This window comes from Anguilla rostrata, chromosome 7 (genome assembly GCF_018555375.3).
Source record: "Anguilla rostrata isolate EN2019 chromosome 7, ASM1855537v3, whole genome shotgun sequence".
In the NCBI taxonomy this organism is placed as follows: Eukaryota; Metazoa; Chordata; class Actinopteri; order Anguilliformes; family Anguillidae; genus Anguilla; species Anguilla rostrata.
In genome coordinates, this window is record NC_057939.1 from 11,465,922 (window position 1) to 11,491,588 (window position 25,667).

Consider the following 25,667-nt stretch of genomic DNA (forward strand, 5'->3'; position numbering starts at 1 on the left):
TTAGCACTTCACTGGGAAAAATGACCGGTGTTTCCTTCACTTGTCTAACTTTACCAGCCACCTGATCGGTTCCTGAGCCATAATTCCGCCGATAATTATCTGTCATCATATACAGTAGCATCAACTACAGGACAATCAAACAAAGAGTTTCCATACTCAGATACTGAGGGATAAGGATGGCCCTCTAATTCTATCATTCTTAAAAAACAGGCTGTTTGAAGCTGCGCTCTCATACGTTTGTCCGTGTCTCCCTGGTTTGGACGAAAAGTGAGGGCCTTTCCGACTAACTTGAGCAGTCTCCTTCATTCAACCCGAGGACCTTGGGGATGTTTCCCACATCGCACCTCCACATCACTGCAGATACCTGCCCATCAGAGTGTGAAGAGAGCGAGCGTCCGGCGCTCGGAGTAATCTCACAGTGGGATGAAAGCGAGATTGCTTTGCCGGGGCCTGTCGGCATTATGCGCGGTCCCTCAGGCGCCAGCCCGCAGGTGAGATTACCTGGACGACAGTCCCAGGACGACGCTCACCTCACGCATGACTACCCTGATCCCCGGCCTCGACTGAAACTCATCCCCTGCTCCAGACAGGAAATGCCTTTCTCGGAAAAAGAGCCCACCATTCTATTTACAGGACCAAAGCTACACCTGCACCCATTTCTGACATCTCTATATGTGCTGCTAAGCAGCCGGTGTGCTGTCTGGAGGTAATCCCATTTTATCTTGCAAGTGCAAAGATAAACATTGTACACCACTACATTATGCTTTAATGAGCTGAACATGACTTTAATAGACACTCACCCTCTCTGCTGACTGCGCGGTCCCGAAGAAGATCGGTATAAAAGCTAACCAAATGATGCAGGTTGTGTACATAGTAAATCCAATGGGTTTGGCCTCGTTGAAGGTCTCGGGGACCCCCCGGGTCTTGATGGCGTAAACAGTGCATGTGACCATCAGGAGAATACTGTATCCAAGGGAACAGATGAGGGACAGGTCAGAAATGTCGCACTTGAGGACCCCCCGGGCGTTCTCGGGGTCCTGCGTGCGCTGCTCGCCGAAGTCCACCAGGGTGTGGGGCGGGTCGACGGCGAACCAGACGAACACGCCCAGCAGCTGCACGGAGATCAGGCTGAAGGTGATGGCCAGCTGGGAGGTGGGGCTGATGAAGCGGGGCGCGGTCACCGACTTCTTGCCCTGCTCGAAGATGCGGTGGATGCGGTTGGTCTTGGTGAGCAGGGCGGCGTAGCTGAAGCACATGCCCAGGCCCAGGAAGATGCGGCGGAAGGAGCAGACGCAGACGTCGGGCGTGGCGATCATCAGGAAGGTGATGGCGTAGCAGAGGAAGATGCCCGTCAGCAGCACGTAGCTCATCTCCCGCCCGGAGGCCCGCACGATGGGCGTGTCGTTGTAGCGCACAAAGGTGACGATGACGAAGGTGGTGGCCACGATGCCCAGCATGGAGATGAAGACGGGCACCACGGCCCAGGGCGAGTGCCACTCCAGCTTGATGATGGGGATGGGCTGGCAGCCCGTGCGGTTCTGGTCGGGCCGCTGCTCGTACGGGCACAGCTCGCAGGTGAACTCGCCCGCCTGGAAGTGGTAGCCCTCGCAGCGCTCGCAGTGCCAGCAGCAGGGCACGCCCTTCACCACCTTCTTCCGCTCGCCCGCCTTGCAGGGCATGCTGCAGACGGAGGAGGGCACCGTGGGGTCGCCGCTCGCCCAGCGCATGGACTCCATCTGCCCGTCCGGACCGAGAAGAAGAGAAACAAGCTGTTATTGACCCCAGTACCTTACCCTTCACCACCCTGCTCCACCCTTTTTCACCCTGCCCCACCCTGTCCCACCCTGTACCACTCTGCCCAACCCTTCTTCACCCTGCCCCACCCTGTACCACCCTGCCCTACCTTTATGGACCATGCACACCCCTCCACACATATTCAGGCAAGGTGTTTTTCTACTCAAAATAACATAAACCTGCACTAAGATGCAAACATAAATCTTCTCAGAGTCTTTAGACTTGTAATTCAAACAACTGCTCAGAAATATGGGGTGCATGATGGGGGAACAGCCAAATTTTATAACCTATACCACCTGTATATAAGGTTTTATATCACCAATTCAAGGCAATACATGAGGGAAAATAAGTTCCCGCAGCAGAAGAATCAGGATAGCACTAGTAAGACATTGGCTCAAACTCAAACGCAACACAGAGCTACCGTTGGGATGATCAGGTGAATCAGGGCCTTATTGCACCTTGCATGATTCATCCTTAATAACCATTCTTGCATGAGTACACAACGTTCAAGGTGTATTTTTCAATGCAGAGCTCGTGTCTGCTGGGCCACTGAATCTGTGTGAAGTGGACTGGGCTGAATTGATAAGCGGGGAAAGACAAAGGAGTCCGCCTGAGAGAGCAGGAACAACTGCACTTTCCCACTGAGCACGGAGCCGCTTCTCAGCATGGGCAGGAAGCGTACTTCCTGTGCTCAGTGGCTCAACATCAGCTGACATTTTCTATTGTGTCTGGTTAAAACTTTACTGAGAAAAAAATGTGTTTCTCTCACTTGTCTTACTTTAACACAGGAGTCAGTAGAAGAGTTTATGAATATGTTGCAGGGGACAGAAACTCCAAGTCGCAGCGTATACTGGAGTAGGGGTGACAATATCAAAATTTTGACTTCACCAACACCAGCGAAGGGAACATGATACCAATACTTAAACGATACTACAGCACACAGAAAAACAACACATAATAATAGATGGTAATGTGTCCAGGGACGGAATACAAGGCCAATATCAATGAAAACATTCTCGTTCATAGAAAAGAAATGGAATTTTCAAATGATGATGGCAAGGCAAGTTGCCAAAGACACAACTAGGAGGAGTCTTGCGTTTTTTAAAGTGGAACTGCTTTCACTGCTTGAATTGACAATGTCTGCTATTTATTAGTGAACCACCTTAAACCTCATCAGCCCAGATCCTCTAACCTGTCAACCTGACACGTGACTCCCCTGAACTCACAGAAGAAACCATATGAGACACGATTGATACAATAACCAATCCCAAAATATGAAATTGGACCATTTTTCAAATAAGGGTATTTGTGAGGCTATTGAAGAACTAATTCACAGAGCGACATCGCACTGTGATGAACCTGGGGAAGACATTCAGATGCAAAGCACTCGCTGCACAATCAAGCGATTCAGTCGATGGAGGCATCGCCGAGGTCAGAACGCTGACACGCGAAGCCCTGGCGAATAAGAATCGCTGGAACACAACCCGAGTAGGCCTGTGTTTCCTTCTCACTGCGGCAAAGCCATCCAGCTGCCTGCCGCATGCAGAATTTCGGAGGATGGCTGCAGGTTGAGTCTCAGGTTTTGTCTGTGCAGAATGGGGTCCCTCCCCCCAGTATGACTGTTACAACAACAATGTGCTCACTGTGTACTCTTTCTCTCTCACAGCAGTCTTCTAAACCACTGCATCTTGTTGGTTGTTTTAACTGAACTTGTACTGTACACTAATTCTCCCATTACACAGTAGTCTTGCGCTCTGCTTCAGTGCTAATTCTGGTCAGATCAAATCATGCACCACAAATTACTTTTGAGATTCCTCCCAAGGCTGTCAGTGCTCGGAAAGCTTGGGTTCTTGTTGGGGAGAGGGTTGAAGAGATCACTGACCATTCTTTTTGTGCCTCTCTGCTTGTCCTTCTTAACTTCTGCAAGCTACTTTATGTAAGATCTGCAGTAACAGCTAGCAATTGTAATATCAAGAGGAAAACACTCCACGGACCACATTAAACAAGGGGAAGCAATCGGAGCGTGCAACACTTAACTCAGAAATAGAAACATGTCCTTCCATTAGACCACGCAATTTTTTTTTTTTTTTTTTTAAATCTCTTTTGTGTTTTCTTTTTGGGTGCACAGGAATTAAACCTTCAATTATCCTCCAAAGACCCAGCAATTTGTTTTTGTCTCCTGTAGAGGACATACGTCTCTCTGGTCTTAATCTGAAGAACGATTTATTCTACCATGCTGAAACTTACATTACAAGGGACATTCAATAAATATTAAATAATATTTTTTAAAATATTTTCACTTCAACACTGTTTCACTTCAGCACCACTTTTCACTGCTTTTGTCATCTAAGAGACTTGCGTTATGTCCAAAAAATTGAAATGGCTGCTGGATGGCTCATTTGATTAAGGCACCAGGCTGTGGTGCGTGGTTGAGCTTCACGGCCTTGGATCAAATCTGGACCATTCAAGTGCGACTGTGGCTCGTGACGTGCAATTGATCATTGTGTTGCCTAGGGTAACAGAGGGGTCCGTGTTTATTGCTAACTAGCGTCCCCTGCTGGTCAGTCGGGCGCCAGTGGAATGTACGCCAAGGCTGCATATGAGAGGTCTTCCACTGACTCCACTCTACGCAAACTTGGCTGTGGTTTCCGGAGTGATAAGAAGCAGACTGGCAATCCCATGTGTTTCAGCGAAAAGCCACAGATATCTACACTCTCCTGAATCAGCATTGGGGCTCCCGCAAGAATGCAGTTAATAATTCGATATTATAAATTAATGAGGGAATTGGATATACACAGCCCCACTTTGGGTGCCAAATTAAAAAATAAATCAATAATTTATTTTTTAAACTTTTTTTCTGCTGGGTCTCAGGAGGTGGTGTGAAACTGCAGACAGTTTATCTTCTTTCCTTTTGCTATATCCATTGAAATAAGAAATATTGCAAATTAATTGCATTTTAATTAGACTTATTCCAGAAAGCATTATAAGCTTATGAGTAAGACGAAGCCTGGCCAGAATCCAAACCAGTTCTGAGAGCACAAACTTGGCTATGCATCATCAGTGTGTCTGAACATTTTTAATTAACCGATCAAGAAACTAAAATTAGAATTTGAAATATTTTTTCTTGTTATTGGCATGTATTATTGGCATGTCTCTGTTGAGGTTCTGTGGGTGAGAAGACTAAGTCTAAGACTGGGTCAGGAGGTGCATGACAATACGTACTTGGAACTTAATTTCTGGGTAAACTGACAAACAGTCATTTGTTTGCTTCTGAGAAACACTATACAGAAATACTGTGTTCTTTGTTCATGAATGTTTTGGCTTGTGATGAAAAGACTGCTCATTTAATTCAACCATTAGCAGTGTTTTTCGTTTTGTCACAAGACATTAGCTACTATTATTGGAAACATTCTTATCCCATTGGCTAATGAGGTCCGCTGTGGATGTCTGTATAAACTGAGAGTTGATTCCTTCTGATAGCATGTTTTTAATAGTACCTGTGGACATTCAGCAGTTATCTTCACCACAGGGAAATGGCAAAAAAAAGTTCAGAGTTACCAACAAAAAACAACCTGAGCTATAGTCATGCGATAGTAGTGGTTGACGGTTGACTCACGTTTAAGTGCAGCTGATTGGTCCAGTGACCGATGACCTTGTACTCAGCTGTCGACCTGTTGGTGATTTGGTACTGGAAAATATCATAGCGTCCAGGGGCATCGCCATTTTCATTGAATACCACTGGAGTCCCGGCACTTCCTGTAAAACAGGAAATAGAGTGAGTGTTTGCTGCCATAGTTATTAGCAAAATAATTTTGATATTACTGGCATTTTAACCGACATCACCGGCATATTAGCCGACACGACTTACACAATGTTAGCATTTCATACATAGAATTAATTTACACAGCTTGATATATACTGAAGCAGTACCTTGCTCAAGGGTACAATGGAATCAAACGTGCAACCATTTTTTGATTACAAGCCCAGTTCCATAACCACTAAACTACTACACTGCCGCACTTACTGACTTGCCTTGCATATTTGAGATTGAGCTTTATTTTAGGAAAGCAGTTGAAACAAACAGTCCTCAAGGGTATAACAACTGTGTCAAACCTCAAACCTCTACTCTCTTGGGCTCCATAACCACACTCACAGTTTTGGCTTCTGTTTGTGCCAAAGCATTTTTAAGCCTACTTAAATGCAGGCTTCAAAAAAGCCCCCCACCCCCTCTTTCCCAACACTAAAACTTTAGCTGACAACACAACAGCCTTTCCACCGATGTGCTGTGAGTCTGACAGTGGCTGTGAGAACACTGACTGCAATGATAATCCATCCTAAATGCTCCTCAATGGTTTCATAACATTCTCTCGCAGGCGCAAAGAGCTTTAGTTCAGCGGCAGATGACATTTCAGCTCAGACAAAAAGACGATTTTAAAGAATAAGCGTAAAAGAAACAACACGGCCATTTGTCACATAGAGTAAACCAGGCCCTCGTGCCCTCAGAGAGAGAGGGAGAGAGAGCCGGTTCAGGTTCGGGGAAACTGACGCGTTCACTCTCGACTCCCCGCTCCTGGGTCTGTCGGCCCGGGTGTCAGTCAGCGCAGGTGTCACGGATATAAACAGCGTGTCGCGCGCGTTCTGGAAGCATCGGCGCGACGCCGCGGCGCAATCTCCGCAGCTCGTCCCTCCGCGGCGACGCGCACTTTCCTTCCGCCAGCTCTCTGACTCCCTCCCTCGTCCCGATTATGCAAAAAACGTACCGCGGCTTTCCCCGTTATTTCTCACCGATTTAAATCTTCCGAATCAAATATATTTCAGGAGGCACAGAGGGAATCTGGCACATCAAAGCCATGGAATATAATTACAAATATACATCTTAAAGAAGCTATGCATTATTAAAATTCCTGCAGAAACACGTTTTTCACCGGGGAGCTGGGTTTGAGGCGCCTGACAAAAGTGTCAGGGCCGTTCTCATAAACCCACCCCTCACACCCCACCCCACCCCACCCCACCCCACCCCACCCCACCCCACCCCTCGCCCTCACGGAACCCGAAAGACTTGTCATCAGGAGAGCTTTCTTCGCTATTGTCAGCAACACATTAATGCATTCATGTGGGACTCTGGGCAAACCCATTATACACATCCCCTTTAATCTACATACCACCCAGCTGCAGAAAAACAATGAGCTGTGAATTAAAAAGAAGAATTCAAAGATTTTTTTTTTTTGTTTTGCATACACCTCCATCTCCGTACCGCCGCACTGCTGTTAATTAGGCACAGAAAAAAAAGTCCTGTTGCCATTATTTCTATAACATCTGGAACCTCTGAACAGAACTGTAAATGCAGAAACACACATATATATTATAAGACAATACAAGAATTATAAGTCAATACAAGAAAGCCTTTTAGTTTTATTATAAACAAAACATTTGCACATGCATGTTAAACAATGCATATGGCATAAAGAGATATTGTTAAGTGTTCAAGGTTAAAAATGCAGTATACGGGAGTGAACATCATCCAGGTGTTTTGCCCTATTTTAAGAGCAGAACAGACTTTATAAGAAAATGATACAAGTCTTGGGTTAAATGCTATTGCTTCTAAATCTGTAACTGTAAATGCTGTGAATAATTCCCGTGATGATTGATGATGGCAGTGAAGCACCTGCTGCTGTCTTGCCAGGTCTCTCTCTCTCATGTCTCAATGAGACGTTTGCATGTTCTCCCCCCTCGGTCCATGTCGGTCTCCAGCAGGGATTCCGGTTACCGCCCACCGTCCCAAAACATGCAGCGGACTAACTGGAGAAACTACATTTCGCGTAGGTTCGAATGTGTGAGTGAATGATGCGTGGGCTCTGCGATGGATTGGTGACCTGTCCAGGGTGTCCCCCCCCCCCCCCCATGAATAAGCAGTTTAAGGAATAAGAAAATGGATGGATGGATGGATGGATTGATGGACAGATGGATGGACCGTGCTGCTAGCAACACATTAGCTTTGGTGTGCCTCTGCCTGTCCTAACCACCAGTCCGCTGCTCTGAACGTTTGAATGTCTTCCCTCTCTGTCTGCCTCGTCCATTGTTGTGGCTTCCCTGAAAAAAACGCCCAGTGTTTACCAGACTAGGGGAGGAGCAGAGATGTGATTATTCCACCTGTCAGGGTAATAAGGCACAGTCCTCAGACAACAACAAAAAAAAAAACATTTAAAAAGAAGCAACCATCATTAATTTATGATTAGTGAGTGGGCACAAGTTTAGAATTAATTTGAAACTTACAAAATATGAAAACATGAATTGCAAATCAGGACTCATCTCATTGGAATGAAAATGAATCAGACTCTAGCCGTGGGAAATGTTCCCATTCTACCAAACCGGAGTTAAATAGTTCAAATTTGTCTCTGTGTTTCTAGATCGGTTGATGGTGCAGAAAAGCGAAACACAAATACATCCAGAAGTCCAAGTGATACAGCACTTCTGTAGCCTTAGCCTTTTGTCTTGTGTGTGTGTGTGTGCACTGAGATGTGCAGCCATAACCATCAGATTCCTCTCAGTTTTTGTCATGAATTTACTATTTTCCATTCTTTACACATATAGCTGTCAGGTGCAAAGGTACATTCATACTATAGCTGTCAGATGCAAATACACATTCATAAGGCTACATAGCTCCATCTTTAGCATGGTATAAGGTCTTAAAAAGCATTCATGAACAATGGTAGTGCATCATGGTGGTTAACAGTGGCAAATAAATAAATAAATTGTCATAAAAATATTATTTTATGTTAGCCATAATATACATGGCAATAACCATATTTATAATGATATTATTTTGCTTTATGAAGACTATAAGAATGATTGTTTTCTACAGTATCTATGTACCATGTGTCATTATATCTAATATATAGTGCATACATTACAGATTTTCTTTTGTAAAAGGAGGGTTCAACATAAAAATCAAGATGAAGAGCATGTTTTGGGGGCAACAGCTCTCTCACGGGCACACAGAGTCCATTTTATGTGGACCCCAGGAAGACCAGCATTCGTTCCGGCGACAGCTAATGGGGATCCAAAATAACCAATAAACAATAAACAGAGTTTAAGTCTACGTGATTCCAGGGTGGGCTTAACTTTTGATTGGAATACTTTCTTCATTTGGGTTTTTTCCAAACCCCCTAGCCGCTCATTAGTGGTGCTCTTTCGCCCGCACGAGGCCAACCCCAGCCGGGCGAGCGGGCTCACAGTTTTCACGAGGCCCTGTCTGGAGAGAGGGGAGCAAGTGAAACTTACAAATGCGTCAAGGCTTTTTTTTTTTTTTTGGAAAATAAAATTCTGTCTCACGCAGGACCCAGAAATCAGGCCTGGTCCCTGTCGGCATTTTCCCCATCTTCTTCCCTTTGATTATGTGAAAAACTGAGTTTAGGAGCAGAGGGGCCCCCAAAGCTGTGCTGTCAGTGTGCGTAATGAGCTGCAGAGGGTTACAGCATGTAACCTGGAGGGGGTAAGCCTCCCTGCCTTTCATGTGCATAGTCATACTCCTCTCTCCTTTCGCCTTTTCTCCTGTTAATTAGGGAAGTGTCATGTCAGGCAAAACACAAACACCGTTTCGGGGGAGGAAGACCTGGATAATACTGGTCGTTACACGGCACTGGGATGTCGAGTCTGCCCTTTGGAGGGCCCTGCCAATCAGAACGCACGTCTGACTGGGATACGTGCCTAGCAGCGGCTGAGGGCATAGGCCACGAGGTAGCCGGAGCAAATCAGCTGGGGAAAGTGTAGGGAAATAAACAGAGCAGAGACTGTGGTGCTCCAATGCCAACCAGGTCATTCACTCATCTTGCCATCCCTCAATATATACAATGTACTCCTCCTATATATACCATATATTCCTCCTTCAATACAGTGCCTCACTATGAAGTGTTATAAGATCCATGGAAGGCGCTATATAAATCCAATTAATTATGACGACAATGATGATGATGATGATGAAGAAGGCGATGACTAAAATGATAAAGGTGGCAGTGATTTTAATTATTGTATACACTCTAATGATTATAATAAATGTTATTATTCTGAATAATAATAACATAACTATATAATAACTGTTAAAATGGAGCAACTATTTGTGTCGATGAACAACACAGCAAGGGGTCACACACGCACGTGTAATCGTCTTGTCTAAGGAGCATAAACATGGGCGAATTTGTATGCTCAGATGTGACTTTCAGTCCCAGACAGCAATCATGGTAGGTTCCTCCCCGGTTCATACGCTTCACGGTTCAAGTTACTAATGTGAGCATTACTGAAAGCAGATGAGCTATGTACAATCACAGCTGAGGAGCTTAATGTTCTATTAATTCGCCAATAACAATTTAACAGCTCCGGGGGTTGAAGCAACATTCACTTAGACACAGACAGGCAGCACGCATTAAGCAAGGGAAACTGCAGTCAGAAATTTCCGGCTTATTGACTACAACTCAATGTATCGATTGCCCTTTTCCTTCACAATGGGTAGTGGCATTAGGAGAGAGGAGATATTTGAAACAAGTCGCATTTTTAAAAAAAGAGAGACATTATCTTTTAGGCGCATCTTTTATTCACAAATTTTTCCATTACAGCCCATCCAGCCTTTCACTCCTGCAGACTTTGCATCTTAATGACAGTGGTAATGTCAGACAAAGAAATAAGAGGCGCATTTACCGCGATGTATTTTTGTACTCGTCTGTGTCTAAGAAAGGCTTTGCAGCAGATTTGAAATGAATAACCTTTTACTGTAAGTGGGCCAGTGTAGACTCATGGGCAACGTGCAGAGAGGAGCAGAGCTGGGAGGAATTTGTGGGTAAAATTACTGAGACTATGATCCAGCAGCGCTCTGTGAGGGGACTGTTCAAAGTACACAAATAGAGAGTGAGAATGCATTGCCGCTAATGAGCTGCTGGATAGCAGGAGCCTTCCTGAATGTTCGTTTAAGCCTTTTCACTGAGCCCAGTGCTCTGCCCTTTCGATTGTCACTCTGCTTTGTGTGTGCTGCTGACTGCTCATTGTACAGAGTGAAATGTTCAGCGTCAAAGCAACTCTCACAGAGTACATTATGGCCCCAACTGAACTCATATATACTCTGTTAGGGTTGAATTAACACTGTACGTTTTGCTGCACAGGCGTGTGAAAATACTGTATTTGATTTCTCTGAAACACAAATAGGCAGACTGTTAAAAGATTCAGATCTTGAAATTACACATTTCAATTAAAAGAGTTCTTATTTGTGTGGTTATGCAGGAAGAGGAAGGTTACCCAGAAGACCTTTTTATCATCTTGACGACACCCAGATTCCATCCTACCTTGAGCATATGTATTATGTTTATGGGTATTATGTATTCTGTAAAACAAATCTTGGCCTTCTTTGTGGCTCAAGACCACCCAAGTGTTGGCTGTGGCCAGCAGCCCCACAGGATGGTAAATTATTGGCTGTATTATTCCCCAGGATGTGAGTCTTACAGTCAGCAGGATAGTCTGCAACTTATCATGTAATAGACATTACATTACATTACAGATATTTAACAGGCACTGTTATTCAGAGCGACTCACATAGTCTTTTGCATATTTATGCAGTACACATGCACATCTGGATATTTACTGAAGCAATTTATATTAAGCACCTTGCTCAACGGTACAATGGCAGTGTCCTACCTGGCAAACGAACCTGAAACTCCAGGTCCCCAACCATCATACTACCCTGCCGTCCTATTGCTGCTATAGCAACCTCCTCTGGTTGTTCTGGCACCTACAATCGACCCGTATCTGCTGCCCAAGCGCTGTTCCCTGACGTTATGACCACACAACTCATCTGGTGGGCTGCCAAGCGAAAAGAGGTGCTGGCATGCAGAACAAGGTCTTTTCTGCACAGTTCCCTCATTTTAGCTTCTGTTCTTCCTCTGTCTCCTTTCCTCTGTCTCACCCCTCAGAACTGTGGTGCGTGCAGGTTTAGTGTATTACTCTCTCCCTGTGCTGCATCAGCATGTTTTTCATTCCATAGTGCAGTTTCTATAACGGATGTTGCACTATGTTTAAAGTTATTATAGGCATGTGTGCTCAACGGCTTATAAAATGTGATTAGGCACACTGTAAATAATTAAAAATATAACTATCATTCTCGAGGGTTTGAGATTCTGAAGTGTATAAACCATGCTGTTTATGTTTTACACAGCAGCTGTTGAGCACAGGTTGAGGCTGCAAAATCAAATTTTTTATTAATCATGCGAGGCTTATCTCTCTCATCGTCTTTTTTTTCTTCCCTGATTGCTCATTCTCTTCTGAGTCGGCACAGGCTTGAAGCCTTTCGTGATATTTTCCTTATACATTTAAGTGAAAAAGGCTTTTTTACTTACGCTAAATGTCAAACCTCCTTCATATGCACAGGGCAGCAGAAAATGACCTTCCAAAGATGATACCAAATCCAAGCATGTGTGTCACACACAAGATTGATAAATTCAATATCGTATGCAAAAGGACAAACTTAAAAGTAGGTCTGTGTACAGTTTGATAAATGAAGGCCTGGTTTAGCAGTCTGTGACTCACCAAGATGGAGGAGGAAATGATCGACCTGCACGATGAAGGAAAGAAAAGGGCTTTCATTTAATCTATTCGAAACATCTCCGAATGATTTAGTTTGAAAGAGATGGGGGATGCCTCACCTCAATCACAACCACACTGTGTCACCACCAACCAGAATGAAACACAGAATCCATTTACCCCCGGGATTGAACTGCACATCAGCCAAGAAACGAGAAGGATTTTTTTTTTTTTTGCCAATTAGGCTGGGGGACGTTTCATGGGCCAAGCTGACATCCATTCTGGGCATTTTTCCAGGAACACCCATATTTTCTGCAATAAGTGCCAAGACATCTTTAATGGCCACAGTGAATCCAGACCAGACCTTAACATCTTCGAAAGACCTGCATGTCCTACAGCGCAGGACACAAAACTGACTCTTCTAATTTGTCCTGAGGGTAGATTGGCACCTACTGGCACACCAGCACTGTCTCCTGCAGCTGCTGGTCTCCTATCCAAGCATCACGTCAGGCTCGGGCCTGTTCGGCTTCTCTGGCCTGGCAAGAGAACCAGGGAAAAGAGTGGCATGGCGGCGGGCTGATGACAGTTGATTGGTAATCAGACTGCGACGCAGCCACAATCTAGCGCTGACTTCCAGCCACCTACCTATTCCCAAGCCACGCATTCGCAAGGGCGGAAGAGGAAAAATATGAATAATCAGTTGATCCGAGCAACGGCAGACTGAGATTTTCATTTGTAAATCATCAGAGTTGAAGTACTCTGCCTTAAAACTGACAATCAAGACATTACAGACAGGACACCCCCCCCCCCCCCCCGCCCCCCGTTCCCCCCCCACACACACACACATTGATTGTGTAGAGCAATTCTCCCGTCCACTACAGTGTGATTTCAGGTTGCCGCAGATCACCTAATCACAGAACTGGCCCATCAGTTTTGTTGCTTTGGGAAAATTGCAGGGTCTGACCGTCGCCCCGTGCGTTTCCTGGGGGCCAATCAAGGGGCCGCGATCACACAAACGGAAAGGTCTGGCAGGTGCCTGGCACGCGGAGCGGGCGGTCTTGAGAGAGCGATAAAGCTGCCGGCTGAAGAGGCCGTGCCAGGTCCTCAGGCCCTCATTTGCATCAACATGACGCTCCATTACCGGGGAAGGCAAACTCCCCTCGCAGATTTACACCCAGCCGTTCATTCATCATGGTATTGAACACCGCCTGTTTCAGCCTTTCTTCTTTTCTTTGCGACTGTACGTCAAGTTTGTTGTTTTTCTGAACAATGGTCGCAGATTGCTGTACGTCGCGTCAAGTGATGCTGGTGGCTTTTTTTTTTTGTGTGTGAAAAATGGATTTGGAATGCTGCTTCATTCAGAATCAGCTGGTCTTCTACTGAGTGCTCAGACTCACACTGACATGCATTCATGATAACTGAAGGCAGATGTAGTGACCGACAACTCTGGATTCCAGCGCTCAAATCACTCACCGCTCTTAACAAACTATTTACTATTGAACCATTTTGATTCACTAAGTGGCCAATAAAAATAAAATAAAAGTAAGTTAACAGTTACTTTTTATCGACGAGTCTTTTAAAAAACCCGCGGCAGGCCATTTCTATAAAATGTTCTAATTGTGCTACAGAAGCAGCAGAAATGTTGTAAAATGAAATCACCACTTCTTTAGCAAGAAACCGTATTCCTTTCCTCTTTGGCCCCTTGATGGCGCTCTGAAATTGGAGCGGTGCGGTGCGCTGTGCGCACGGATCCGCTGAAGCGGGGCGCAATCGCCGGGTCCGCTGCGGTCGAGTTGGCGATTGCCCCCCGGCCACGGGGGCTGCTGCTCAGCCCGGGACGTCAGATGGGCGAGGGCGGCATTTCCAGCATTTCCACGTCCAATCACACGGGAGCCTTATGATCCCCTCTGAGCAGAACGCCACACATACTGTACACACGCAAGCATAAGACACGCGTTCACGCGCACACAAACACACACACATGAGGCATGGGGTCACACGCACACATGTATACACAAGACATGGCAGCGAATAAACAAATAAGCGTAGGCATAGGCACACGCATGCCCACTGGAAAACTGTACATGCCCCACAGTGCCTCACCTCACACGCCAGCGCAGAGACATACAAACGCACACATTCACACGATCCAGAATGATGGAAGGCTTTAAGCAGTTATTATTTCATTCCTTTGTCTTCAACTTATATTGTCTGTTCAATTGTTACACTAAGTTACTTTGTGCAGTCACTAAGTGTGTGTATGTGTGTGTGTGTGTGTGTGTGTGTGTGAGAGTGTGTGTGTGTGTGTGTGTGTCTCTGCGCATGTGTGTGTGGGTGGGCGGGTGTGTGTGTGTTTGTGTGTGTGTCTCTCTGCGCATGTGTGTGTGTGAGTGCGAGTGCGTGAGTGTGTGTGTGTCTCTGCGCATGTGTGTGTGTGTGTGTGTGTGCGTGTGGGTTTGCAGGTGGGTGGTTATTTCTAATTTAGAGTTTTGTGCTGCAGCAGATATGATTCAGGTCTGATTAGCAGTAATGAGCGCTTCCCCTGCGCACAGCCATGTCTCCTCTCCAGCTGGGGCAGCGAGAGGACTTTTAACACTGCGAGCGCCGCGGCCGTCTCAAGACAGGTGAGGGACTCCTAATGAAGGCACCTGGGATGTCAGTTACCGCGGCAGCGCTTTAAGGAAGCACAGCGATGGTGAGGAGGGCCAGGTCAACGCTAATGACATAACTCGCTTTCCTGGAATCCTAAGCTAGCAGCTAATTACGCACGCATCCCCCTCTGTGAGGAGCAGTTACGATGCGCGCAGGCAGATCCGCTTCCTTTCTGGGTCAATACCATACGGGATCTCAGCAAGGCTGCTGTCTCTGCAAAAACGAATAGACAATCGCTCGTTTGTTATATCTGTTCGAGTGCTTACTTCATTTAGTAAGAAATGTTTAATACAAAGTGATCGGCAAAGCTCTCTATGAAAAGGATGCATACAGTAACAGCAAAGGCAGTGCTCAGGGTTCACAAAAATCTGAGATATAACAGCTCTAGAAGTGAATGTTTTCAGTTCTTTCCACTTCTCCGTGATGTCACCGCAAAGACGCTATCACAGCAGTTTTGCTAGCGCTAATACAGTGAGTTCCACAGCTCCTTCACAGCTTGCTCACTGCACCCAGACAGGAGGCTGGGAAAACGTTTTCTTAAATTAGCTCTACCACCAGGTGTGGGGAAAATGTGAAGGAAGAACACGTGATCACATGCGCATGTGGCACGTTCCCTGTCCAGATAAAATAATAAAAATAAAATAATCAGTCAGCAGACTGAAGTCAGGCAGCAGAGCTGATGAACGAGGGACCTGCGCAGAGAACATGGCATAGGCCTGAGCCTCCTGAGCCTACTGTACGTGGACAGTCAGGTGGTCACATTCACAGTGAATGTGAACGAAGCAAGAGAATGGAGCTCACCTCCATCACTGGCCCTCATGGTGACGTCCCATTTTACTGGCAGGAGCATGCGTTCTTAAAATATTACAGACCAGACTGCACAAATGAGTAAAAAGGCTAGGCCTTGCCCAGCATGAACAAAAACAGTATTAAGTGGATGACTGGATGGAACACGACGTTCGTACACTACAGTATTCCATGTGCTATTAATAAGTTTATAATAGTTTAACCATTTTTTCCCCAAATTTTTAAGTACATAATTACGTTTAGCTGTACAAACTCTTCTCTTTTCTCCAATTTACATTAAGTTTTGAAGAACCAGAGGCATGATTACGTCTGTGCAACAAGACACAGACAATTTGTATTAGATGAATATATTCATGTGGAGTATTTGGAAAGATACAGGAAAGAGCAGAAACAAAGATGAAAGCTTTGGCTTGAATGAAAGAATGCTAGTTTCATGGAATAAACAGTAAGAGCCTTGAAGTTCTGCATTCCTGAACAAACATGTGAAATGTGTATTTTTGAGTGGCCAATTGTTGCTCTAGAGCTTTGAGCAGCCATGGAAAAAGAAAATCAAATTCACTCAGATCTTTCACTCATGCACTGCATGACTCCCATCTTGATATTTAAATAAACTTTGCCAGTTTGAAAGAGACCAACCTACCATTTCCCCAAACAAATATCTGGGGGGGGGGGGGGGAAGAAAGGGTACTGCCTAATTACCCTGAAATATAGATAAATAAATAAATAAATAAATCAACACTTTAAAGAAAATGTGCAAAATCCCATTCTTGTTGTTTAACTGTCTGTTTTACCTGAAAGGGAATTAATTAAATGTCTGCACAAATGTCTGCACAAATTTAATTTATGAATTTCTAAAGGCCCTGTGAAGCTATTTCCAATCAATTACAGTTCGAAAGGAAGGAGAGAAGTAAAGAAATTCCTTCCAGCACATCAGTTTCTCTGTGTGAGATCCTGTCTACAGTGCTGGACAACATGGGGACTGCTTTCTCTGATGTGAAATCCGTCCCGTCAGCAGCATTTTTGGAAGGAAACTGCTGGCTGATCCACACATTTAAAAAACAAAGAAAAATTATAGAACATTTTATCATTCACTATCAAAGATGATTTTTAGGCTTTGATTTTGTTTAAAATGGACGCACTCTAAGAATGCTGAAGAGCTGTTTTATCATGCAATCTGAGTCAATGGTAATCTCATCACTTAACAGCAAATGGATATGAATGAGGACAGGTGGCATTAAAATGAAAAGAGAAAAAGGGCACATCACAGCATGCGCTCTGTATGTCCTACACTGCTAATGTGAAGGCGGTCATACACTGCAGCGATGACAGGCTTTCACCGGTATAGATTCACACTCCTATGGCTGAACCTAATGAGGTCTTCCAGCATATTGATTATATGGGCTGTGCATTACATTGTCAAAATGCATTAAATACAGTATGAGTTACACCTTTGTAAAAAATGATATATGCATCAGAGTTTTACATACCATTAAACAATAGTGCCACACCATTGCTCCAGGAATCGGGACAGCTGCTATTCAATATGCGCCTGACCTAATAAGAAACTATAGTGTATCTTTTATTCAGGTGCTTTCATGTGATGAAGCTGGCATGTCAACCATTCTAGCTCCATTCCCGCGTGCCTGACGTAGCATTCCCGAGTCCAAGTTTTCAAACGCAAATAAAACTGCAAATGTGTGCACGTTCTATCAAGACAGCGGCAGACAGCACATAACTGACATGGAGGATTCTGAATGATTATTCTGATGTAAGCCAGGAAATATTGGCTCTAACTGGCTATCGCTGAATGAAAGCTATTCATAATGGCTATAAGATCGATAGCTAATGCTATTCCCAGACCAACATCAATTCACTGATAAGTCTTCCTGACAGTGATCTCATACTTTTTTTTCCCCGTTGTCAGATACTGTAAGCATTCTGAATTTTTCCCCAGAGTAATTAAGACATTTTGGGCTCTCGAGACCACTTTCCTTATGAGCCACCACTCCAGGAAAAACCAAGGAGGAAATATTGAGCAAGGAAGAAAGCCAGCTTTGTTCTTGAGAAACTTCTCAATGCAATGTCAATTGTCGTCATGACTGAGATCTCATGGCCAATGTTGTAACAGAAAAGGGCACAAAAACTCCAAGCGAATAGGATTCTAAGAGATTTGCCATAACTTAGCTCGCGTCTGCTTCTCTCTGGGTTAATTCCTGATCTACTGCAGTTTTTGACAGCATTTGTTTAAGCCGTTCTCATTACACATGGAAGACTACATCATCTGTACTTCCATGTCTTGTCTAGGAATATATATACGGTGAAAGTTCGTGTGAAGTCTGACCCCGTCCCATCCAAGTGAGGAATTCTCCTCACTTTTCCCCGTGCTATTTCCCTATGCTGGATGAAACTGAAACTTTAATGCTACCCTTAGGACAGCTCTCATTTCTTTTGGTTACTGCATGCATTATTAATCACAATCTGCATATGGAATGTACAGTACTCTCTTAAGAGTACTGTACATTTTGTGTTGATTCTTTTGTTAAGTTCAAATGAAAATTTAGTCGATTGCCAGAGATTGGTGGCCCTATTTCTGTAACCCCCCAAAGCTGTTGGGAGAGGTGCCAGCATCAGTGAGGGCCCCACAGAGGTGACCCAATCTTTGCCTGTCCCAGGCATCTCGTGCTGATCCAATGGGAGAAACCTTCCTCGTTCTAGACAATGAGACTTTACATCGATTTTGTAAGGCTATCAGTGAGCGGCAAGACCAGGGCTATTGGCTTTCAGAAACGTCGTTAAGTTGTTCTTGATTGATTCTTGGCACCCCTTCTGTGATGTTGAGGACATTCAGAAAACCCATCTAAAGCTATCCTGACCACTGCTGACAAGTTGAATACCAAATCATAAAGCATAACCATAAAGTAATGGCATACTATTGAACACATGATATATTAAGTCAAGTAACAACCTTATTTGGAATATGCCACCTACCCAGATATGAATCAATTTTTCCACTGGATTTTGGGATATAATTCACCCTCCAGCCCAAATAAGCTTGCATGTTTCAAGCAACTGAGAAGCACACTTTTGTCTCTAATGAGATTCTAAAGCATGACAGGAACAAGAGTTTGCAATTGCCAATTCTGTAAATGTGAGAAAATGTTAGCATCTCTCCCAAGCAATGAAGATAGTTTGGAAGTTCAGCCGTGTCATTTTCGAGTGTATATTTCTAATACCATGTACCATGTGTACAGGAATGTTAGTGGCTATTGTAATTAATAGTGCATGTAAATAGCTTATTTGGAATATTATGGTAGCTTGGATAAGGACCATTAACCATTACAGTCAGTGACTTAGAATGAATGAAAATAAGCAAAGCAAGCAATTTCACTGTGGGCAAAAAGATACAAAAACTACATGGGTTATTTTAGAGATGACCACATTCAAGCCTTGTAAATTGGCCATTAACTTGTGTAATATTGGAGAGCAGGGCAACAACGCAAACCCTGGTCAGTGCTGTATGCCTTTAGAGGATTACATAACATTGCATTTATTTGGCAGACAAAGCGAGGTACAATAAAAAATGTCAGGATGGCAACAAGAAGTTAAAGAGTATACAGATCATATCCTGTTATGCGCATCATCCTGTCTATCTGACACAAAAGCAGTGGTTTTCTGAAATTAAGTGTTAAATCACTTTCAAGGTCCAGCTTTTAATGTCCTTGAATGGGGAGACAGTTATGCAACCTGCACATTGCAAATGCACCTGAGATAGAGAGAGACAGTGACAGTGAAGGTCCTCTGATTACTGCTTGAATTTAGTGGCCACATCACCATTTTATAAATCCTATCTCTGCAGCATCCATTTCAAAGAACTGAATGTTGAGGTGATTGGGGTGAACTTCAGTTTTGCATAACAAGACATACTTTCATATGATAAAAAAAACTAAATCAGTAGAATGATTGAAAAAGGTGTGGCAATTGGAAAATCTTGTATGTAGCCCTGCCATGACATTTATACAATGGCCACCTTACACAAGAATTAATGGGGAAAGCATCTGGAAAATAATTAATGGGGAAAGCTTTTTCCAGAGTAAGCACTGTCTTGACTCTTGACCAAACAATATAAACCAACAAGGGGATGTATCATTTTCAGTAAATATGCAAAATCAGGTAAAAACATAACCAAAAGCTGTATAAAAAATTAACATGGTGTTTACATTAAATAACTATACACAAATAACCATATAAACACATTGTTGGGCAACATTTTGAAGAAAATTACAATTTTTTTGCTTACTTAAGGTCCTATGAGATTTAAAAGAAAGAGCAAAGTGAGCATAAAACAAATTCAAAGCTGTATTCAAATCAAAAGATGATTTATGAGCAGGAAATTTTATTCAGCAAGTGCGTGACTCTTGCAATGAAGAGTACATCCCAATAAAGTGTTGACAGGGAGGCTGGTTATACAGCGAGTATGATCCAGGAGTGGAGAGTAGAAGTCATAAAAGGGAAGTGATAAACAGGAATTTGAGCTATGATTAAAAAAGGAAAAGTTTAATTAAAGAGATATAGAGAGTTGTGTTGGTAAAAATGAAATGAAGGTATGATAGAGGAAGAAATGCAAAGAAGAAGCAAAGAAGCAGAGCTTCAAAAATAGGGCATTATTAAAAGGAAGTTCACATCAGGCAATGCAGGGAAGATGTAATATATAGGAAGAGAGGGTATGCGAAACAGGAAGTGGAGCTGTGATAAACAGGATGTGGGGAATTGGACTTCTAGGTCACTCATCCTGTTAAGGTATTGTAATGCAAGCCCCAGAGTGTGGTATCAAATCCAAACAGTGCCAGTGGAGACATATAATGACAGAGGGTGACATACAATTGGCTCTAGTATCGCTCGGGGATGGTAGGATGGCCAATCCGGTGCCTGCAAGCCCACAAGTAAGCTGCACATGGAGTGTCTCCAACTCAAGCCCAAATTGCAAACTGCTAAGTCATGAGAAGCAGCAGCTGACATCATGTTTTTTTTGCAGGAGAGCACATGCTTACCTGGAGTGAAAGCATCAAAACAAAAAAGGAGGAGGAGGATCACAGAGCATGAAAAAAGGGCAAAGATCACAAAGACGGCAAAGACGGAATAAAGACAAAAATATGAACTGATAAAGACAGGCAGAAAGAGAGGATGAAAGGAAAAAGAAGCCCAAGCAGCAGCAGGGGAATCACTGACCCAAAAACAGTGAGGTGCCTTCAGAAGGGGCGGGGCGAGGACTCACCGTTGAAGTTGACGGCCCGGATGTGGGTGAGCAGCTCCTTGCCGTCGATGTTGCTCATGCGGGAGCACAGGCCCGGCACGCCGAAGCACAGCTCCCGGTGCATGCGGTGCAGGGCGTGAGCCATGGCGTACACCGCGTCCATCACGAACTGCACCTTCCCCTCCTGCTCGTAGCTGGAGTCCCTGCCCACCTTCTCCAGGCCTGCGCGGAACAGGAGGTAATATCTGCGCTCCATCACCGTTTCAACTTTATTACACGCAAAAATCCCCATCCCTTTAAACGCCTGAGTACGATTTACTTTTAAATACATAAATTGATCATTTAAAAAAATCATCTAAAACATTTTCTGTCATCTCTGGCAAATAGCAGGCTTTGTGGAGACTGAACACCTACACACACACACGCACACATGAACAAACACACAAGCGTACCCATATGCTCATAGATTCAATAATGAGATATAAGTTATAGAAGCTATAAAATAGTCCACAGGATTACCTTAAATATTAATTAAATATATTTTTGTTACATGTTCGTTATGAGCTATATGTTTGTTAAAAACTATTATGATGGAAGTATTGGAGGAGACCAGAATGGCATATTTGATTGTTTTATTGTTTATAAAACAATGGCATGTTTAAGAAACAATAAATAATTTACAGCTATTGTGCAGACTCAAATGTAAACACAAAGGTTAAATAATTCATATACCTTTCAACTGAGGTTGTATAGCTTGCATTAATATCAAATACCTTTTCACAGTCAAGTGATTTATTTACAATGGTTCATTTTTGGTCACGCCTCAGTGATCATTATTTTGACAGTTAGCAGCATGCTTATCCGCACGATTTTATGACTCATGAAAAATATTTTTATGCGATTTTCTCAGCTCCGCCGCCATACTGTGTTCGCTTCAGGCAACAGAAAGGGAAAATAAAAACAAGGTGCAGCAAGGTGAATGAACAAGTCCTGCAAGCCTTCAATCAATGAATGTGTCAGAGAGGAATTAATAGAATCTTGTAAACAAAATTCAATTTAATTTTATAGCAGCTGCAGGTCCGGGGGACTTGTCGGAGAGCTCCTCCAAAGAGGGGGAAAAAAAAAAGAAAAGAAACAAGACTGATTACTTGGCTATAGCTCCATAATGAATTAGGCTTGTACAGCAACAGAGAATTCATGTCAGTTACAAAATAGCAGAGCGGGAAATGGCGGGGCAACCTTATTTGTGGATTCCCTCATCGTCGAACCGCAGCCTGACACCCCGAGAGATGGGGTGGCTGAGAGGGGAAATAACCCGAGAGCTGGAGTTTGATAGGAAGGAAACAACAATCGTGCCTGACCAAGAGGAGGAAAAAAAAATGCTCCTATCCAAGGGACACGACTTGTTCTGTTGGTGCGCTAATAATATCAGGCTCAGCTGTGCAGAAAACAGCCCGGCCTCAGAGACGGAGTTTGGGAGAAGGCAGGACAGGTATTGCTTTCTGATAAAATCACGGCAGTACATCTGTACAGACTGTCATGTCAAACTCATTTCTCTTTCCCCTACTGTCATCTTTTAGCAGAAACTTGACTTGCACTAAAACAGTTGCTGAATTGGTTATAAGCAGACAGACATATATTATATCCAATACACCACAGGTAGGTTACAGGCTGAACAATCAACTACACAATGCTGTACAAATTCTCTATTTGAATTATGCATTAAAGCAAAATAAATAAAGAATGTTATAACATATAGATTTATAGATTTAATTTATAATTCATAGATACATTTATACAGCAGACCTGACTTGTGAAATAAGATGAAATACAATATTTTTAAGAATAATCTGGTAATATACACAGGTACAGCCTCTGCAGGCATACAGTAACGTTACTGAATAAGCTGCTTTAATGTTATGCCTACTTGAAGTGTCTTTACTTGTTTTGGACCACAAACCCCTTAATGCCACTATAACTGTCGTAGTAAAGCTGGTAGATTGCCAGAAACTTTTTGTAAACATCTGAAATATCTATCTTGGGAGAAATTGTCTGGGGCAATCGAAAGTAAACACTAAAACTGAAATAAAGCACTAAAGTGAACTATCCTTTTGTAATGGTAAATGATACGAAACTGAAAAGTTGAATTGATGAAAACCATAATAATTTGATTCTACATAAAATAAACTGCCGACTACTTACAATGTGGTAAAATGGCTGGGAAGAAAAAATAAAATATATTTATTTTACTAGACTAAAAAAACATAATTTTTTACATATAAAGTACACTGCTGCATGTTCATATTGGGTGCCATTTTTTAAAATCCTTTCCATGCTGAATTGCATTCATGTTTAAAACCGGGCCCTTTTAATGTTTTGCCCGGGTGGTAAGAAATCAAACAGACTGGACAGAGTCATCTTTTCAAATCCATTCAATTTTGAAAAGCAATGCTGCTTGAAAAAGAGATAAGGTGAAGCATAACTTTTGATGAGTCTCACCAGTGAAATTGGATATTGGCTTGACAATAATTATCTCAAGGGAAGAACTAGCAATAAAAAAAAAAATGTTTCCCCCCAATTGCATCATACGATACATTTCATTTGGCCAATATCTTGTTCAAACTCAGTCTGTCATGCTCATATTTTCACCCTTCTCCATCTCGGTTTCTCTCATAGAAGACGCTCTCGGACTTAACACATTTAAATAAGATTCCTTATTGACTGGTAAGGTTGTGACAATATTTTTTTTGTATGTTGACAGTCCCCCATCAATCTTCCAAATAGATGCTACAAGCTAATAGACTTCTATATTAAATCTGCAGCCGAGTCCATTTGGAATGTTGAATAAGCTCTGGGAGTATGCATCTGCATTGTTCAATCTCCAGTCACAGTATTTTTTTTGATTGTTTGTTTGTTTGTTTTATGTTGCATAAATTACTCAAGCAAGCCAGAAAATAACAGGCCAAGATAGTGTTGTGGTCTGTAAGCTAAATGACAATATCTTAAATGAGATTTTTTTTTTAATGGTTTTCCCCCTTTGTCTCTGAGTTTTGAATGCAACCTCCATCGTTGGTGCAGGCGAAGTAAAGACAAGTCTGTGCTCTCCTCTAAAGCACATGATGTCACTGCTGCGTCTTTTCGCACTACAGTTGACAAGCTGAGCTCACACAGACACGAGTTGTCTCTACAGCTCAACAGGCGAAGCGGGAGCAACCAATCCACCAGCAGGGGTCAATGGTGCGTGATGAGACATTGTCATCCCAGATGTCTGAAATCCTCCCTCCCTGGGTGATGCTAGGGCCAATTATGTGTTGTCTTATGGGAGTGCGGGCCACGGTATGCACTGGAAAATTCCGGATTCAATACCAGACCGTGAGTCCCATTCATGCACCAGAACAGCATCAAACAGGATGATCGTCTTTTTCATAATTGGTTTATTTTGTGATTGAACCTCATAAAACAAGTGGAGTCATGTTTTATGTGTTTATTTTTTTTTGTCCCAAACATGGCTGGTAAGATTAGAAATCGTCAAATTGTACCCACCAAACTGTTTGTGGAGAAAAGAAATGAACATTTGGATATATTTGCAAGCTGAATTTTTTTAAATCCAGGCCTTATTAACCAGGCACCACCAAGGAGAAACAGTGATTGTCTACAATTTAGTGCCCTCAACCCCAGAAGAAGATGTGAAACCTGTCTCAGTGTAAATGATTGCTTGACAAAATAAAGACCACATTAATAGGAAAATATTTGCATGCCCTGAGCTAACAGTGGCTGGCTGTTTCAGCTAAGCTATGAAGAAAATACATATTTCATCACCTTGAGTGATGGATGGTGACAAGGATGATCGACAGCTTAATCACGGGAACAAGCATCTCAATTAAACCTCACTTACAGACGCAAATTTAATTCCCCCATTGCCAGCCAGAACTGCTTCATATTTTTCTTTCAGTGGAGCAAAGGGGCACCATTCCATTTCGAAATGTAAATTAGATAAATTACGGAATAATTATAGGAGATAGTATTTTGTGATAAAAAATTTAAGGAAAAGCTCACCAAAGAAGACAGCCTATTCAGACAGTCCTCAATAATATTTACACCAATGACAACATATTATCAATCCAGATTTTTATCGCACTTTTTTGACCCCGTCATTACGGTTGACACTGCAATGACAAGTCGGCCCTGTGCTGGCCCTGACAAGTGACACTGGATAAATAATTGAGAAAATGAGGATATTAGAAACATAATTGAAGGAGATAGATAGTGGGTAGACTAGGGTGGGGGCAAGGGGATGTGATGAGCAACACCTCCAATACACTATAGCACAACAAATAGCACTTGGATTTTAAAAAGTATGTGATTCAATTTTATTGAAAACATTCTCTTTATAGCTTCATTACCGCCCACAAGGGTTTGTGAGAATTTGAACAGCCCTCAAGTGTGAAGTTACATCAACAATACAGCAAGCCCCACCCCTACCTGTGAAAGCAGGCCATCATAGCATGACACCTCCATGGACTGTAACACCTGTGTCATCGATCCAACCGGTGGAGGTGCACTGCACAAATGTGCACAGCTGGCAACTAGTCAGGGAAAAGGC

The 25,667-nt window shown here is 43.2% G+C and overlaps 1 protein-coding gene across 1 annotated transcript in view; it reads right to left on the bottom strand.

Annotated features, from left to right (window-relative positions):
* The window catches only part of LOC135259000 (metabotropic glutamate receptor 8), a 161,138-nt gene that overhangs the window by 18,460 nt on the left and 117,011 nt on the right, over window positions 1-25,667 (bottom strand). The window contains exons 7-9 of the mRNA XM_064342799.1: window positions 21,086-21,286; window positions 5,411-5,550; window positions 801-1,736 (exon numbers count right to left, since the gene is read on the bottom strand). Of these exons, the coding sequence (XP_064198869.1) occupies window positions 801-1,736; window positions 5,411-5,550; window positions 21,086-21,286 (1,277 nt within the window). The remainder of the gene's footprint in view (window positions 1-800; window positions 1,737-5,410; window positions 5,551-21,085; window positions 21,287-25,667) is intronic.